At 36.1% G+C, this 19289-nt stretch overlaps 2 protein-coding genes across 2 annotated transcripts; both read right to left on the reverse strand.

The window, feature by feature from the left end:
- Window positions 1-395: 395 nt before the first annotated feature.
- On the reverse strand, window positions 396-4434 carry LOC105620320 (protein scabrous-like). The gene is made up of 3 exons (XM_012201822.1): window positions 4205-4434; window positions 3363-3702; window positions 396-1721 (listed from the first exon to the last, which is right to left on the reverse strand). Exons 1-3 carry the CDS (start codon window positions 4432-4434, stop codon window positions 396-398), a joined length of 1896 nt encoding a protein of 631 aa, XP_012057212.1.
- Window positions 4435-7546: 3112 nt separating this feature from the next.
- Window positions 7547-17382, reverse strand: LOC105620322 (type I inositol 3,4-bisphosphate 4-phosphatase). The gene is made up of 17 exons (XM_012201823.1): window positions 17265-17382; window positions 15583-15675; window positions 13592-13747; window positions 13207-13407; window positions 12606-12760; window positions 12355-12527; window positions 12007-12151; window positions 11799-11914; window positions 11641-11727; window positions 11397-11557; window positions 11105-11288; window positions 9946-11024; window positions 9558-9862; window positions 9266-9483; window positions 8330-8649; window positions 7876-8143; window positions 7547-7679 (listed from the first exon to the last, which is right to left on the reverse strand). Exons 1-17 carry the CDS (start codon window positions 17380-17382, stop codon window positions 7547-7549), a joined length of 3912 nt encoding a protein of 1303 aa, XP_012057213.1.
- Window positions 17383-19289: the final 1907 nt, after the last annotated feature.

Genomic DNA, 19289 nt, shown 5'->3' on the forward strand with positions numbered 1-19289 from the left:
AATCTGTTTTAAATATTATAATATTATAATATAGAAAAATATGATAATTGGTTAACAATCTTTTTTTTTATAATAATTAAAAATATTTTTAATATGCGATTTATTTAAGCAAAAGCTATAGTTACTTTCAATGACTTTTTATTACTATACAGATATAATAAGTTTTGTGCATGTACAGAGTTTGTGCATAACTATACAATGTATTTACAGTAAAGTCTTTAAATTACATTTAACTCTTTGGTATGATAATTATTCTTGTGAACTGAGTATGAGGTGCACGATTTAAATACAGCTTATTAACGGAGATTTCAAGATTTTCTGTTTATCAATCAGCATCATTCTATCAATTCGAATTTATAAATGAACGTAAATGAACGTCAACAGCTTCGGCATCATTAACAGTCTTGTTTCCGTTGCACCGACATCTCGGAAGATGTGACTGCCATCCATTCATTGGTCGTCGATTGGTACCATGTCAAGCCCAAGGAATATCTACCATTGAGATTGGCGTGTTGGCAATGACTAAACCACCATCCACCTCGATAGTTGGCCGCACAGTCGGTGGTGCTGATATCCATGTCACGATCTTTGGCGCTAAACGCCATGCCGTCCTGATAGGATAGTGCGTCGGTCGCGTTGCCTGAATAACCGGATACGTGCAATCGGTAACCGGTCTCTTCGGAATCTATTGTGAAACGCTCGTACTCAGCGCGCCAGTGTACGCCGTAGGTATCGGTCAGATCAATTCGCAGCCTACTGCAGTTGTCGCGGGTGAACCGATGCATCGCCTCGTTGCCGATCCAGAACTCGCTAACTGGTGAACCGAAACCAACCGAGTATTCATTCCAGGTGCGATCGAAGTCGACCGCGCCATCAATTCTGCGGGCCACAACGATCCAGCCAGCGCGGCAGGAAGCTAACAGGGGTGCTCCGGGACCAGGTGCCAGCAAAGTCAAGCCATCGCGCTCCTCACAATTTCCCGGAAGGGAATCTACCATGAGACGGTACTGATCTTCCACTTGTTCTAGTTCGTGCGTGACGTTCACCGCCTTAGCCAAATTTCGAGAAAGGTCCAGTTGGCTGAGAGTCTCATTCAAGGCATCCAGACTCTTTCGCTGCACATCGCTCTTCTCCTGCAGCTGCGATGCGCTCACGCTCAATGCTTGAACCGCTCGTCGAAGATTGCCAAGCTCTTCCCTGGTTAGCGACAACTCGGCCGCCTTTCGTGCCGCATTTATTTCCAGCCTCGCCAATTCTCGCTTCACTTCGGAACGATTAGTATAAACAGCCTCTTCGAGTAGACGAACTGAGTCGTACAGTCTTACAACTGACTCATCCAACTCGTTCATCGACACCAGATCTCGACTGGCATTGGATACTCTCTTCGAAAGCTCCACCTGCGCCAGCTCGAGATCTCTTACTCGTTCCTCAAGATGCTCACGGTCTTCGTACACCACTCGTTTCTCCACTATCGCACGCTTCCGCGCTACCACGGAAATCTTCCGCTCGACGTTACGTAGTCGTTCCTCGAGACGAACGCGATGAGCCAGAGCACGGGAATAGCTGTGTCTTCGAGCTGACGTAACTTCATGCGATTCACTCACTTCATTGCGAAAGATATCGGCTTTGTTGTGATATTCCGGCTTTTGCGGATCCTGCCGTTGACCAGGAAGCGTGGATTCGCATTTTAGGGACTTTAGCTCGATCTGCACCGTGCTTAACTGCAATAAATAAAAAAAGTTTGTTTTGCATTTTGTAACAACAACATAATGCTGATTACTATCTAATTCTAATCTCTCTATTACTAAGATCTTTAAAGAGACAAGATAGAGTAATAAACAAGCAAGTTTAAAAATCGATTAGTGAAACTATTAATGATTTTTAAATCTTATGATTTCTTCGTTCCACAAAATAAATTTCTACCGATACCGAATAAATTTCTCTTTAATCTATCTACTTTTTACAGACGGTCCTTGATTGCGTGGTATGCGTGACTGCACGTGTGTAATACATACGCGCTTGTGGAATGCGTGAGAGTAGGGCCACAGCTGTCGACTCGTGTGGCTGTAGCCAGCGTGTCAAATACCACAAACGGTAAGGATCATTGATCGAAACTTTTATTTGAGATCAAAAACGAATTTACAAATGCGCGCAAATACATAGATCATTTTTTCTTGTGTAAAGAAGAATTTAATATTTTATATATATAATTTCGTATGTTATTTACATTTTTAAAATAATTGAATTATAACAAATACAATGTTCCGTTATCTAATATTTCTTTTTCGCTGCAAACTATTTAAAACATCCAATACTTTATGCAAAGTAATTCGAATAACAAATTGTATGAGATAAATTTTAATTTATAAACTCCCATCTCTATTCAAATCAATGATGACCTCCATTTAGCTCTCATTTTTTACAAATCTTATTCTTAAATTTTATTATATTTGATTTCTTATGACGATTGAGAGTTGAAGATAGAAGCGCAAAGGGCGGCAAGTATTTAAGAGGAGAGAGAAGGGTAGGCTGGTGGACCCGAGGGGCATATGCGTGCGGCTTAAAGGAAAGGCTCGTTGTGCGGGCGAGGTGGAAGGAAGGGAAAGCGGAGGAGGAGGAGGTTGAGAAGCAGCTGCCAAGCGGCAAAACGAGAAACAGGAATGAAGCAGCTGGCCGCCCCGTGCAAAGCGCAGGTGCACCGACCATACATCCCTCTTTCTTCTTCCTGCCGTAAATACTAAATGGTAGCGGCAGCCGTTATCTACATGGACGCCCGTTGTCCGCGCGTGAGCAGCCGCATGCCGAGCCCTTCGGCGTGTATACGCATACCGCGAAATCGATTTTGAATCATTGTGAGCGAAAAAAAATCGGCTGTGATCATTGAGCGGCACGCGTACATCTAGGAATTCCGTCAGATTTCAATATCGTCAACGACAATATTGAAAAACATACGTAATATACAAGTTTTTATATGTAAGACACATCATTCATTTCTAGATTTTATATATAGACGTGCGGAGAAAGAGGAGAGAATTCTAATTTTAGCAATATTTAATTTTATCTTAAACATTTGGCGAATTTATTTTAACTGAATATACAGTTAAAATAAAATACTCGAAAAATTAATAAATTTATAATTTGATGTAAATTTTATTTCATGGAAAACTGAAAAATGAAATGATTAAGTTGCTCCAAAATAAAGTATATTCTTTGTAATAAGTAAATCTCCCTCTCTCCTCTCATTCCACACCTGGTTTGGTTCAACGGCATTGCAAATTGGTACCACCTGCCTATCATCTTCTGTTTTATTTTCTCTGGTATCAGCCTTATTTCCTAACATCTGCGAGAAGAGAACAATTTACCTGACTACTGACATCCGCGCAAGAGCGGGACAGGAGGCTGGCGCGTTCCTTGGTCGCGGCGATGTCGAGCCTGATGGTACCAAGGGTGGCCTCGATCTTGGTGATCCTTCCACCGAGATCGCGTATACTCCTGCCTACCTCGGCGACGTCACCCTTCAGTAGGGTCAGCTCACTCCTCATCCTCGAGCGTTCGGCAAGCTCCTCGCTAGCGTTCCGGGTCCTGAGCACCTCCGCAACTTCGCTCTGTAGTTCCGTCACGGCACTGCCTAGCCATCGCACCCTCAATCGCTCGTTCTTCGCCTCGTTGCCACTTCCGCCGCGAAGAGCATTCACTTCCTTCCTATATGCGAGGGGATACGATTATAACGTTTTTGTGATGTCCATTCATTTTAAAATGGCCATATTTTTTTATGTGTATCGTAAAGATAACAGAGGAATAGCTAAGACCGTCGCATTTTTAAAACAAGAAACTGAGAGTAAATCTATATCTTTATTTCTTATTACCAAGATAACTTTATACATATAAATCATATTATTATTATATCAAAACATCATTGTTTATCTAAATTCAGATAGCTCTAACTATTAAATTTTACTTATTTTTATATAGAAATAACTGTACTCTGTTGCCTTTGTAAAAAATTGATCTGATAGAAACCTTAGACTTCAATTAACTTCTAAGACTTCTCGCACAGGCATAATTATGCACTTGACGAGTTCTAGTATATGTGTATTGTATTACAATATACATTTACTAAAACTCGTCAAGTGCATAATTATGCTTGTGCGAGAAATCTTAGATACACTGCATACAAAAAGAGACGAAGCAAATTGTGTTTTACCTCAGTTGTTTCACTTCGTTCCTTAGGACGATGAGTTCAGTATTTTTCTCCATCGCTTGTTTCAAACTTTCCTCCAAAGCATTGTAATCTTCCTGTCGATGATCCAACAATGCGCTCACTTGCTCCTGCAGTAATTTGATCGTACTATTGAGATCCTCATCCGCGCGCGTGCCAGCGATTAACGTATTCGCAGCTATAATCGTTGATAACAGCAACAACAGATTCGCCATCTCCAGGATTTCTTGAATATTTTCAGTCAAGATCTTCGGATTTCTATGCTTCTCAATTCATATATATTTCCCCTCAGGGAAATATATTTTTTATTTTATAAATCCTCGCGATGTGTATTATCATTTACACATACACAGATCCTCGGATATTATTCGACATTTAACAGATGTTTTTTTAAGAGATTACTCTTCTAAATTCTCGCATCTTCAAATTCTTGAAAATTCTTGCCAGGATTAATTTTGAATTTCCTCAGTAAGAATTTTTTATGAACACCTTTGACACAACTGGTGAACGGATTTATCGTGATTCAATGTGATTTTTATACGATTTATCTGATTTATCTCGATAGCGAGATCGTTCAATCAAGTCACGAAGTCACGTGCAATGCGAGGATTGGCGCAATGTGTTTGATCGCTTCTCGAAAGCCTACTGGCGCGACCGAAACGGTGTACGAGTTTTATATCGGCCCTTGGACAAAGGTCCGCTCGGACCCGGTGTGGAGCAGGTGTTCGGCAACACCAGGCTTTCGTCAGGTATATATTGTCTCGCGCGCCGCCATCCGTATCCCCACATGCCTGTTATACGGTCCCTACCCACTCATATTCCAAGATGAGCATAAGATCGTAATAGATACGTCGTATATGAGATCGTGATATGATAAATGTGCGAGTACAGGGTACTGGATAATAAGCACGAGTGGCGAACGGAGTGAGATTTTCGGTTGAAAGTTTTCTTCTCTCGATAAAATTTAATTTGAGTTAAAAAACATAGATATCTTTCTATAAAACTTTTTAAACTTTACTTTCATTTAATATTTTAGTAAATATCTCTCTAATAAAGATTTTGCAAAATTGAAATCTATCTAAAAAGATTGGATGGATTTCTGATTTGCTTGCGGTTTGCAGGATCGTTTGTACAAATCACAGGAATGTATTATATGAACGTGTTACGTTTTAAGAGGATATGGATTTCTGTTATGTCGCCTAATCGGAAAAAAAATGAAAAAGGCAAACGGCCAATTCGACATATCAGGTAAAATTAATAATTTATTGAAAACAATTGTCCAACCTGTTGGAATCTACCATCTATGTTTACGGATATGGTAACGCGTTAGTGGATATTCATTTGGGCTGGAAATACGGCTACGTGTTTATGTGTGTGGATTCATTTGTATGACAAAATGTTGGATATAATACGGAAATTCTCACAGACGCACAGACGCGTGTGAAAATAACGTTCTCCCGTTAAATATAACGTCATTCATTCCCGAATAATATTTATACGATCTCACGATATTTGTTCGAAGTCGATGCTAACGATGCTAATATTACCGAATATTCCATGAGTAATAATATGGCAGAAAATGGCACTGAGCTAATTATTCCTGTAAAGGCGAATAATCGATTCAACGAATACGATAGATTCGAATAGAATTAGATATAACAGAGAGGTATTTGCAATACCGGTAATTTGCAATACCGTGTTTTGAATATGATAAACGCTAAAAATCACGTACAATGCTGCAATAGATGTGATTGATAACTTATGATTTATTTGCAAACTTTGCGAAATATATCCAGTAAATAAACTATCCGCGGAATGTTAGCAGATTGAAACAAATTCCATTAAAAAAATTTAATAGATTACTCTTACTATTTAATAGATTACTCTTATGTTCGCATTAAGTGTTCTATTGCTGGAAGGGCTTATCGACAACATGAGTAGATTAATGGCAGAAATTTAGCAAAGTCTGTTGAACGCAGATTCTCGCAGATTTCTGCTATCAAATATCTGTTCCTACTATCAATCTGCTATCAAAGTTATGTAAATATTAAATGGAGTTTGTAAAATATTTTCATATATTTGGCTTATTTTTATCACTGTTGTAACTTTTATCTTTGACAGATTAAACAGCGTGACGTCTTGTAGATATTAATCCTCCTAAAAAATCCACACAATTCATTTAACAAGAAATTTACATTGAACACAGATTCTGCTCGATTTCTGCTATCATTCTGCGTCAAACTATAAATAAATCTGCTTGGTTCTTGTCACGAATCTGCTGTCAAATAATATAAATAAATTCTGTTATATTCTTTGTGACATTCTATCAGCAGCATGTATAGATTCTGCATTAAATTTGTAACCTTCCAGTAGATCTATTCTGTAACTTTTAATAACAGTTCGTTATACTATCGTTGCGTAGCTTTTTCACTATATAAAATACTTGCGTAACAACATCTCTAGCTAGTAAAATTGTTAAAAAGTTACAAAATAGATCTACAAAATAGATCTGTTGATAAAATTTATCAGTAGATATTTTTTGTTAGTAGCAAAATCTATTCAGGCAGACTTGGCTGTCTGGATATTTATACCAAAGACGCGAATTTAGCGTTTATAGCATTCAAGGTGTTTATGATATTGCAAAAACTCGCCAACAATCGCGGGATGGAGGTGAAGGGTGAATTGGACCAAAATTAAAAACCTGTATAATAGAAACAGATAAGAGAAAACAATAGAAATTGAAAGAATTTTCAAAAGATAAGAAACGGCAAGAAAATTTTCATTCTAATCCTATTCACCCTGCATTTCCGGCCAGCCCCATTACAATACACATTACGTAAATAATTTACCGCTTATATTTTATAGAACCAAACTCATGTTAATTCACATCGGTTCTACATTGCAAATTTAGGCAATAATGCACTTAAATTATGCCTTAGGGATGGGAGGGGGCGTAGCTATAGCTCTTATGATCGAAAACAAAATATATAAATTTCTATACACAACAATTAGTTGAATCTCACGCGTAAACAAAAAGCAATCTTAACGAAAAAAATAAAAATAAAAAGCGAACGCCGAAGCTTTTTCTTTTTGTTATCATTGCTACGTCCCTGGTTGGGGCATTTCATATGCCTAACACGTGCCAATCGCGTGTCCCCAATAAATTCTCTAAAGAATTACGTCACTTAAACGCATCTTCAGAATCTGCTACTCTGTAACAAGTACTATATACTTAGCACATACTACGGAAGTTAATCCGATTACACAGCCAGAAAGTCAAACTTAATTTTGTGCAATGTGCGTACATAACGCTAATTGGATTCCTCCTTAAGTCTGGGCAGATCCGTACGTGCCGGTCGGCGGTCGGTAGAGTCTAGGCAGCGTTAGAATCTGCAAGCTGTTGAACGCATACTTGCGCACACCGATATTCTTCCACGTGTTCTCTCGGCGACAGCCCTCGCTAAAACAGAAAGAAGCAATGCATTCATCAAGTAATTCAAAATTTACGAGATAATCCCAATTGCCAATAATATAAAAAAATATTTAAAATTATTTCGTATATTACGCGAGAGTAAAAAAATTTTTTTAAATTTAATTACATATAATGATTAATTCGACTCCGTTCAAATATCTTTTCCTCTTTTTTTTACACTTACCTTCGCATACAATCGAGAGCCCTCATGTACTCGTGTTCAGCCAGATGATACTCCGATGACAATATATTAACTTGTTCAAGAGTGATGGACATACTAGTCCGATCTTTCGCGCTTTTGCAGCTGGTGAATCTCAAACCACGCATTCTTCGACATATTTGCGAGGACAATTGCAAGATTTCTACATTCTTATTGACTCTTTCTTGCACACACGTTTTTAAATTCACCATCATATCCGACAATGTGTGGCCCAGAATTGACCTAGCGGCAACTGAAATAAAAAAATATATCAATTTTAGAATCTATTAAAAAGAATCTATTAAAAAATATGTAAACAATACAAAAATCTAAAAGGCGAAAAAAAAATCCAAAGAAAATATCTTATAAGTTTTAAATATTTTAAACAATATTTCTAGATTATTATCTTTACAATAAGCTTAGTTAGTTCTATACTTACAACGCGTAGATGTAGGATCGGTTGGTAAATTCAGTTTCTTAAATCTTAAATAATATTCGTTCAATCTATCAAAGTTGTCCATATTGCTTTTCTCCTGTGGTTTTGTGGTGCCAAGGCTCTCGGCTAAGGAAGCCATTTCGTTGATACCGACATTGAAAAATACAGGAGTTACATTGAACGACAATGTTTGTCTTGAAGAGGGCACTAATGGCAAGAGAGAGTAAATCGCGTCTGGAACTGGGAGGATCACCGTTAGCGCACTTCGCGAGCCTACTACGCGCGGCACAGGAAGCTGGAATGCGTTAGACTTTCCTTCAACTCTGTAAGAATAACATTTGCGTTTAGATGAACATTTTTTTTAATTCTTAAATACTTCACTATGGAAACAACAACTGGTATATGGCATACCTAACCCAATTTAATTATTTATAATTTACATAAAATTAATACGCAGTTATTAAATTTCGATTTAAAGACTCCGATTTCGTTAAGTCCAACCCTCCCTATTCAGGATCTAATCGAATCTAATCGAAGAACATCTAATCGAAGAACAACATCAGAAATAATAAGTATGCTTTCAAAGCATATTGGATAAAAAAGACCCCACAGTAACATCAGCAAGGACGACATTGCGGAAGAGAATTTCATAATATTTCCGGAGTGAAAACTATCCTAGACAGAAACTGGAACCGACAAGAGTATTCAGCAAAACGAAAAAAAAATATATTTGTCCAAACTTTTGTATAGACTTACAGAAAAGTTTCTACATTAACGAGTCGATTTTACTATGATGCATTTTATACTTAACTATCTAATCGAAATAGAGGAAAATGTTTGCTTGATTAAGCAATGGAAAAGCATCAGAAAAAAGCTGAGTATGCCATACTGAAAAGGTGTTTAAGGTCAATTAAGAAATGCGATAAAACTTCTGCCCACCTCGGTTGAATACCACATCTGGACAGAGTGAACGTGACAGTATGCGTGTCTTCGACCGCTACAGCCATGTCACCCCACATGTCTATCTCGTCTCCGTAATAGCTAAGAAGGCCTTCAAAGGAGACCAATGGTCCCAGAGTTGTAAGTATTAGCAGAAACATCGGGTCAGGCCGTTGACACCATAATTTCGCCATTATGCCGGTTACTAAGGCAGTTAGCTGAAATTTTATGGGGTTATTCTCAAATGTTCTTACATATCTTTCCAAATTGAATAATATAATGATAAACTCACCGCTTGACTAAAGCAAACATCTCGTCTATATCGAACGTTGCAAGCGCGTTGCGCCGTTTTTGAATCCTCCTGTACGCGAAATACAGAATGTGTCAGTCTGGCAGTTTTCAGCAGACCGTCCATAGCTTGCCGCAGCTTCTTCATGCTCGGTCTGAGCTCGCTCGTCCAATCGACAATCGATGCGAAGTCTAGGCCTTCAGTAAACTTGTTTCTCTGTCCCGAATTACTTTTGATCACACGTGTCATCGAATCGACTGCTTGGCACACTTCATTGGAAGACGAGTTACGATAAGTATCGGTTATCCCTAATAATGTATTATGTTGCATGTCTTTACTACGTTTTACTACATTTTTACATAAAGAACATTACATAAGAAAACTTCCTTACCTTCCTTTGCCTTGGAGAGCGCTGATTTCTCCAATCCTGGGCTGGACTGTTGCAGCTCGTTTGATTCTTCAAGCAATTTGTTCGATTCCTCGCACTTGATACCGTTCTTTGGCTGAATGGTAACGACTTCAACATTATGCCGATTGCTTGGCAAGCAGCCCTTTAAACTCTGCGATCTGCCCAAGCTACTTTTGTTACGCAATCGTACGGCTGGACTGCTGCATCTGCCACAGAGAAACTTTACCTTAGATACGAGGCACATGACGCTCGCCTCAATATTCAATTGAGTGAGATCCCACGGCTCCGGCTCGTCTGTAGGTTTGTAATAATTTGCGGATGGCGAATTGCACATTTTTTGAGTGTCTAAGAAACGCTTGCACGGATCGGTATCGTTCTTCAAATCCTCCTTCTCATCGTCGTAGCCTTCCTTTCTTTCGTTGTCGTGATTTCGCTGAATACTCTCGATTTCCGCTTCTGCCTGTTTAGGATAATCCTCCACATCCGGAAATATTACAAAATTCTCTTCTGCAATGTCGCTTTCGCCAGTGTTATTGTTCGGCGCCTCATTTCTCGAATACGTTATGGAAGTGTACTCGCCATTTCTGATGCCGTTCTTCGACCAGATATCTTGCACGCATTCAGGAGTGTCGGGCGTAACGAAATCGTCGAAATCGGGGCTCTTTAAGTCGAAATTAAGTTGCTGCGTGATTCGTTTAAAGGGTGACAAGGATTGATTAATTTTAAAGTCCAGCGTCAAAGTGTCGTCCGAAGATGAGGTCGAGTTCTCCTGGACTTTCGCGACTTTGTACTCTTCCAAAAACGTTAAAGCCTCCTCTACTAAGCCGGGATCCCAGAGACTAAGTAAGATCCTAGTTTTTGTGATCATATCCTCGCATATCGGCAGCATGCCACTCGTCTGCTTCTCCTTGGCAAGTTTCATTAAGGATCTCATTGCTTCTACAACATCCCGGCGTAATTGTTTGATCGCTTGGATCGCGTCATGCGCCATCGTAATTTTGGATGTTCCCTGATACAGCTGATTACTTCGCATAGGCGACTCTTTTAGTGCCTGCACCAATCTGCAGACAAAAAACAATATTACCAAAAACTGTAATTGTATTTTATATACTTTGACAATCATTTGGATAAGGAAGGATACCTTATGAGTCCGCCGTTTTTACTTTTATGAGAATGGGCTGTAAATGCTCCTACGCTAATAAAATCATAAAATCCGCACTTGTTCAATGTATCGTTGTGGACCCACATTCGTTGAAGATGTAAATTCAAAGGCGCAAATTCGAGAGTACGGTCGTTTTTACGCGACGACTGCTTGAAATAACTCCCTGAAATTCAAATCACCACATTAGAACATTAAATTTTTAGAGACGAGCTAATTCATTTTTTCTTTCACGAATATATTGAACTATTTGTTACGAAATAAATGGATTCACCTTTGTAGGCGGCTAAGTTTTCTTTGGCTTGGGAATACAAATGTAACAAGTGAAGATGACGATCAAGCAATTCGATTTGTTTTGTATGCCATGGCTCTCTCAATTCTCCCATTCCAGCTACTTCTTGTAATAATTCCTTTTCTTCCTGTATCCAAATAGCTCTGCAATTAACCACGACGTTATTTCACTATGGTTTTCACGATTTTTATCATTTATAACATAATATCAGATGAAATATGCTCACAATAAATGTTGTGGAAATTGGAAACAGAGTTTACTCTCTGCCATAATCTCATGTACGCATATATCACCTCCTAATCCGGAGTGGAATCTATGATAACCAGATCAGATGAGGGCTATAAAATGCATCTATAACGTTGATTTGTTAGTGTAGAAACTTACCTGTAAGTCTGCACAAATGGATTCGCAAAGAGAAGTTTTAATTGGCCTTGATGTGGGAACTTAATTTTTGTCCCTAATCTTGGAGGTAACGATTGTGAGCGTCTATGCGAAGGCAGCTAAAAAATGTTACATCGATAAGAATTAAATGGTTGTATAAACAAAATAATGATAATTCTGTCTAGAAATACTGATCAAATTAACTTATTACTTGTTGGTTGTTACTATTGTATACTGCATTTCGCGATGGTGTACTCTCTGTGCTATTCCCTTTATCCTCGGCTTCCAGATTCCACACATTAATTGTTAAAAATCCAACTGTCGTTGTTTTGGCTGATTTTAATGGTATCCTTAATCTAAAAAAAATTCAAACAGTTGAAACAATATAATTAATTAAATAATTTTGATGTATGCAGTTAATCAAAGAAAGTTATAATACATTTTCTTAAATATATAAAATTTTAATTTTAATTACATGTAATTAAATTAAAAATTTTTTAATTTTATATTCCAATGCAGGATTTTCGAATTTAAATCGATATTCATAAATTAGAATTACCTAGGAGTGTCTTGCACTGTACTGAATGTCACTACCGCACTTCCTATTGGAGTTGCAGTTTGGCTAACTCTTTCTCTGACATCATATGCGGTTATTCTAATTTTCGTTTCAGTGGTTAATCCATCGCTAGCTCGGAAGCTTACCGTAGTTAAGAAATTCGGATTACTACTTCGCTGAAACAGATCACGAAGAAACTCTTACAGAATTACAACTTGGAGGGGAAACAGTTTTCGAGAATTTTTCGTAGTTACCTCTACAACTTCCGTTCGTGCATACTTAATCCAAGTTTTGGAAGATTTAGACTGTACATCTATCTCTAAAACGGGAGTAGGTGGTCGGCCGTGTCCATCACACAACAGATTGTCGCAAGCTAGTGATATCTCGCACATTGGTACTTCTGCCGGATCTGGGGAAAAAAAAAAAAAAAATACAGTACAAATCCATTCACGAGAATGATGTACGTCAAATTTTACTTATGCTTCATGCATTAAGAATGAATAGCGATCCATATAGAATACAATTTTATTATTACGTATACTTGTAGCTGTAATGAAATACTTTACTAGCTTTAAATAAATACCAAAGTTGTATTCTGTGAAAAACATTGCAATGATATTTTATTAATAAAAATTCAACAAAAATATGTTCCAAATCCTGCATCAATTAACTCCACGAATTTAACATTAAATTTGTCAATAAATTTTAAATTTAATTTTTGTCAAATTTTCTTAGCTATTAATCTAAAATTAAAGAACTTACAATAATCAATATGCTAAAGAAGCCGTGAAAAAAATTGTGCATTCTTCAGATAAGAGAAAACTTTAAATTTTGAGACAATTAAAGCGTTCACACCTGTGAAGGTCCCGCGCTGCAGCCGCAACATCTGTATATCGGTGTCGTGTTTGTGCCCGCTGAAAGCCTCGATGCGCTGTCGCAACGACAACAACTGGCTCCGCATACACTCGTAGCTGGCCAGCTGCAGCGCCTGCAACCAACTGTCCCGTTCCTCGGCCGTGTTGGCGCCTAACTGTTGAAACAAGCCTCCGTCGAAAACTGCAACATTTTTCCCTTTCTGTGCTTTTTAACGTTGCCTTGCATGCTACGTGAAAGCGAAACAGGCATGCATGCATGCAGACGACGACGAGTATGTCATCAATGCATCATTACAGTGATGCATCAAGGAAGAAAGAGAGGAAAGGAGAGGAAAATACAAGAAGCTACAAATGATGATACTTGCCTATGCTGAATCCGTAAGGAACCTGGTTGCTGGACGGATCCACACGAACCGTACACTGTTCCAGTATGATCACTCCTAGCGGCTCCGACCACTGTTCCCGCGATTTGAAATAGAATAGAAGGTTGCCTCGCAGTCTGCACCATCGTTCGAGACTTACTGCACAAGAGAAGCAAAGCAGCAGCGGCTTAAGCGCGATCGTTCATATGTTGGGATATTTTCATTAGAGAGGGGATTTCTGTGAGCGATAATAAGCGGCAGAAAAAGAGACAGAGGAAGAGGAGGACAATATCTTTCGCATCCGTTTAGTTCATTACGGACATTCTAGCGATTAATGATCATGTTTTTCGAAAGAGCTTATCAGTCGCATCGAAATAGTCATTAATAATAATATGCAAATGAGGCTCTCCAACTAAAGATCTGTTAAAGATTTATTAGCAATTGGACTTCAGTTTATATGCTTGAGAATACTGATTAATAAAGAACACATCCACGTGTCCTCCTCCGATTTTAATAAGCTGTGGATATATTAAAATATAAAGAAAAATATGAGCCACTATTTTTTATAAATACTTTCTTGCACGTTAAAAGAATGAAATTCTCTCTTGAAAAGAATTGGTTTTTCCTGAAAATCGTTTAAATGGTCAAAGATACAAAAAAATATTTAAAATAAAAGTTAAGTGATTTGAAGAGTGTTTTATATAGTAATAATTTAAAAATTAGTAATAAAAAATAGTAATAAAAAAATTATAATAATGATTTAAAAAATATTTTATTTATAAAAAATTTTAAAAAATTGTTTATCCTCTTAACACATGCACACATAAAAAATAAAGAATAAAATAAGAAAGCACTTATAAAAAAAAATGTATCTCTTATTTTTGTCTTATATATTGAAAGCTTATAAAAATTGGAAAGGAATATTTGATTATGTTCTCAGATAATCGTGACAAGATTATTTTTCTTTCTTATAGTTTACATAGAATATTATGTCCTTTCAAAAATACACGATTTCTTATGAAACCGTTTACCCTTATCATTCTATCATATTATGTCACTGTGTCCTTGATCTTTCCTATTTTCATTAAGATCAATGCGATTGATGCTCTCTTGAATTACAGATATTTACAAATACAAGCACCAAAAACAAGATTCTTACATGCTGTAAAGATATAAATGTAAAATGTATACATATATTTAAAAAATATTTTCTACTTATTTTCTTTAAATTTAAAGCGCTGCGTGTCTCGTGAACGGCGAATTAAATCAAAACTTCTATGTTATTTTTCCTTATTTTTTTCAGAGTTTCTATCGAAAAATGCATACAACATGCGAAGCATTTCATTTCACATGCAATTCTCGATTTACCACCGAAAGTGATTTTTGTAATTTATCAAGCTTTCGCACTTGATTAACTTTTTTAACAAAAAATAATCCCCCAATTTATATAATATTGAGATATTAATTGCTGATAACAATTTAAATAATGCAAACCAAAAGTAAATTACAAAATATTATAGTTGTGAGAGTTTGTTAATATTGAGAATTTTCGTTTTTATTCCGATAAATCGAGAATCAAGCTCAGTTATAAATTCACTGCATGCAAACATTACATATTAAGCAAAAAAGTCAAATTAATAATTTTAGTGTAAAAATTAGATACAACATATTAAATACGAAAGAATAGAGATGTTAAATTTCCGAGCTGGAAATTTAGATATTTTATTTATTCGTTAGATTATCTAATTTTCCTTATCCAATCTTTGTTTCAATATGCCATAAATAAATTGTGAGATTGATCTCACTGAAGCGTGCGTCGAACTCTTGCAAGTGTTTTTTAAGTGTCGAAAGAAATACGTCCACACACGTTAATCAAGATTAGTCGGGCCATCAAAGAGCGTGTTAATCGCGTTAAAAATTGTGAAGTAGGAGCGTGAGATGGATTCCAATAAGTATGTATCATATTACAGCAAAATGCACTCGGGTAAATGTACCTTTGCTCAAGCCGGCAGTAACGCAATTGAGATCTCGTAGACTTTTATGCGACCTTCCTTTCTGATTTTTGTTCTCGGATTTTTTACCTGTACCTGAAAATTGCACGAGATTGCTAATAGCTGTCACTACGACATTTTAATAAAGTAAAAGGGCATGGAGAAAGAGCAGCGAGTGAGTTAATTTAACTGTTGCGATTATGTGGGTTGCGATTATATCAGGTCGTATCGATTTATAACAAATCGCGTGAGCATGAAATATAGGTCTCTGCGAATCTCTTTGTTATCAGTTTATTAATATCTCTTAATGAATTATTTTTATCGTCGCTAATTCAAAAGGAAAAAAGGAATAGATATTATTTTTAAATAATTCATTTGATTTTATTTTTTTCGAATTCTCATTCTGTTATTAGAACATTTCTGCCTCGTAATATTAAAACATCATTTAGTACTTACTTTTTACTCAAATATCTTATGTATTTAATTTAGAATAGAATTTTAGATAATGTAGGATAAGGTAATTTCAAATGTGATATAATTTCAAATATATAATTCTAAACAAAATTAAAGGTTTATTTTTTATTAAAAAATTCTTTAAACTACACGGTGTGATAAGTTAAAATGAAATAAACTATATGTTTATTTTTATTTGAACTTATTGCACTGGATTTATTTACATTGTAGTACATCAGTTCAGAGAGTTCACCGATAAAAAACAGACCTAAGATTTTTTTTAGTTTCAAGTTCGGTGATCTTTTTTCATTTTGGTACTCTTTAATACCCTCTATATAATGAGATTAGAATTATCAAACTTGAATCTCAGAAATCTCCAAATTTTACTTTCTTGTGAATTGTACCACCTCATCTTATAGTTTTAAATTAACCGAATAAATTTCGCTCTATTCTTGATACCTTCGCGAAGTTTCTAATACTAATGTCATTCAACGTATGACAAAACAAATAGTTTGCTTCGTGCAAAGCCATGCCGTAATATGAAAGAACAGAGAAACAGGATAAATTATCAGTCTCTCCACTGATGTCATGGGGCATCGAATAAGTCAAATGGAACAATTCATGGGAGCCAATAAAATCTCTTTCGTGCAACATATTCTATCATAATGTAACATTTAATAAATCATTAAGGGTATATATATATATATATATATATATATATATATATATTTAATAAATCATTAAGGGAACTTAAATATCAAACAATTCCAATCAATAAATATAAAAAGGTTCGAACGACATTAATGAATCATGTCTCTTTTATTACTAAAACAAAGCTAGAACCAAATGCAGCCATTTTTTTTGTAAATACTTATAAGGCTAAATATTATATTTGTCCATTTTTGATAAATTCTTCAAGCGTATTAATTGACAGAAAAATTCTCAAATCTCTCTATCCTACAGTCAATCAATAGATTTGAAAAATTTTGTTATACCACAAAAACGGACAAATGTAATAATAGTCTAACACGTTCGACATCTGAATCTGAATCGCAAGATCTTCTATAAAGGTCTCTACGTCAAACGAAGAATTTTTAGAAATTTATCATCAAGCTGTGAACAAAGAATAATCATGCATCGATAATCATTCGCCAAGATAAATTCCATCGCTATAATTGATCTTATAATTTGAAGAGGTATTTATTACGTTTGTGGACGTTCCAAAAACTCACTTTCCGTCCTGCGAAAGAAGCCTTCTTGCCGTTCTCTTACGTACAGGATACCCTCTTTCTCGAATTTTTGCGAAGGCTGCGTAGCCAAAGTCAATAGCTCCTGCTTATTGAATCTCATCTTGCGCAGGCAATCAAGCCGACATATTTACAGTTTTCGCTGTTTACTTGTCTCTTATATACTGGAAGTTGAAAAAGTCTTTAAAAACCATCATGCATTGAAATTTCAATAGTTGCAATGCAACATATTATACAATCTTGAGAACTAACATTCTTTTTCTCTATCAATTCTGTATTAATTTAATTTTTATGGATTTAATTTACAAATATGTAAGCATAACAAGAATTGATGCCTTATATTTGGTATACATTTTATATTGCATTTTATATTGCTATTCATAGCAATACACTGAGAAAAATGTCTTGGTTGTACCAACAAGAGGTCACAAACAAATGGCAGCCTAAATTATATTAATTAAAAATCTAATTATTTATCATAATTAAATTTCTGATTATCTTGATTAGAAGAAGCTTAATAAAAAGTGTCTGATTTGCACACGATTGTTAAACTCATAATGTCAAATTATATCCAATTTTAATTATTTATAATAATTTCTATTCATTATCACTGCTCTTATTCAATATGTATTATCATTAATTTATAAATAACTAAACAGTGGAGTTAAACAATTTAATTCAAGAAAATTTATTAAATTTGACTTAGATTTAATTAATTATCTATTATATGTTAATATGGACTTTGAAACTAATTACAAAAATAGATGGATTTACATGTTGATATACATAGAAGTTAAAAATAACAAAATGTTATTTAATTCAAAAGATTGGGTTGCCATTGCTTCTTTGATATCTAATAGTAAATCTTTAATATCAGAAATTGAATCTATCAGAATTTCAATTAATACAATCAGCTTTTTCGATATAAGAAATATAACTGTCAAAATAGTATAAACCTCAACTTTTCAGAATATATCTTTGATTTGATATAATAAGAACTTTAACCCTATAAAACACAATATTCTTAGAACGTTATATGAATGTCAAATAATGTTCAAGTAACATTTTAAGAATATATATAGGAATTCCTAATTTCGATTGAGTTAATCAATAAGGTATCTTTTGAAGCTTTTATACTATATACACACACACATACACACACACACACACACACACACACACACGCGCGCGCGCGCGCGTGCGGATCTTTCATTCTTGTAAATTTTTTTCTTTTGAACTAGGAACACTTAATGTTCTTTCTTTTTTTTAAGTACATAAATACTTTCTAAAGATATGAAAGTAAGTTATATATAAGAACTTAATAATTTTAGTATACTTGTAAAAATTATGAAAATTAACAGGAAATGACTAATAATGTAAAGAACCAAAAACCATCGTGCGTAGGTACTAGAATTAACCAAGAACTAATTCATTAACCGAGTTACAAGTTCATTCACGGAAAAACAAAGGCTTATAAAGAGAAGGGAGAGACGTACCATTTTTACAGATGGATCACTGCTCGAAGTTCCTCTCGCTGCCATCGGCATTGCGGCACGCTCTAAAAGATCAAAACACGACTGGAAAACGGTAATCAGCAGCGCGATATCGAAAAATTTCTATATTCGCTCACTCACGCCGACGGTAGAATGCTGAATTCAGTAGCAACGGGAATCCAGGATATCCAGGCTCGCCCGTTCTCGCGAGGAAATTCGCAGTCGCGCATCGAGGAATCCCTGTCAAAAACCAACCATGTCCCGCACCGCCGTTCCCCACGGATAGCTCATTCCCGTCGCGTTATCGTAAATCAATCTTAAGCCGACGGGACGCACGTGCGACATGGAGAACGAATCGGTCGGGATTGTACGAACGTCCGATTCGCGCGACAACGTTAACGCATCGCGAGCGAGACTTTAAGGCGTGAAAGGCAAACATAGCGGTCGGCGACGTGACGAAGTAACGGGCATCGTGGCCACACTGACAGCAACTGAGAGACAATCAGAGCAAATCAGA

Source organism: Atta cephalotes, assembly GCF_000143395.1.
Source record: "Atta cephalotes unplaced genomic scaffold scaffold00025, whole genome shotgun sequence".
Lineage (NCBI taxonomy): Eukaryota > Metazoa > Arthropoda > Insecta > Hymenoptera > Formicidae > Atta > Atta cephalotes.

What these genes read in the sequence shown, in the direction of transcription:
- LOC105620320 (XM_012201822.1), bottom strand. Translation starts at nt 4,434, where the DNA reads ATGGCGAATCTGTTGTTGCTGTTATCAACGATTATAGCTGCGAATACG. An exon ending in AACGAAGTGAAACAACTGAG is followed by an intron (nt 3,703 to 4,204) that starts GTAAAACACAAT and finishes CCTCGCATATAG; the next exon opens with GAAGGAAGTGAATGCTCTTC. An exon ending in GCGCGGATGTCAGTAGTCAG is followed by an intron (nt 1,722 to 3,362) that starts GTAAATTGTTCT and finishes TATTTATTGCAG; the next exon opens with TTAAGCACGGTGCAGATCGA.
- LOC105620322 (XM_012201823.1), bottom strand. Translation starts at nt 17,382, where the DNA reads ATGAGATTCAATAAGCAGGAGCTATTGACTTTGGCTACGCAGCCTTCG. An exon ending in TACTGCCGGCTTGAGCAAAG is followed by an intron (nt 13,748 to 15,582) that starts GTACATTTACCC and finishes TCTCTTGTGCAG; the next exon opens with TAAGTCTCGAACGATGGTGC. An exon ending in GCAGCGCGGGACCTTCACAG is followed by an intron (nt 12,761 to 13,206) that starts GTGTGAACGCTT and finishes TTTTTTCCCCAG; the next exon opens with ATCCGGCAGAAGTACCAATG.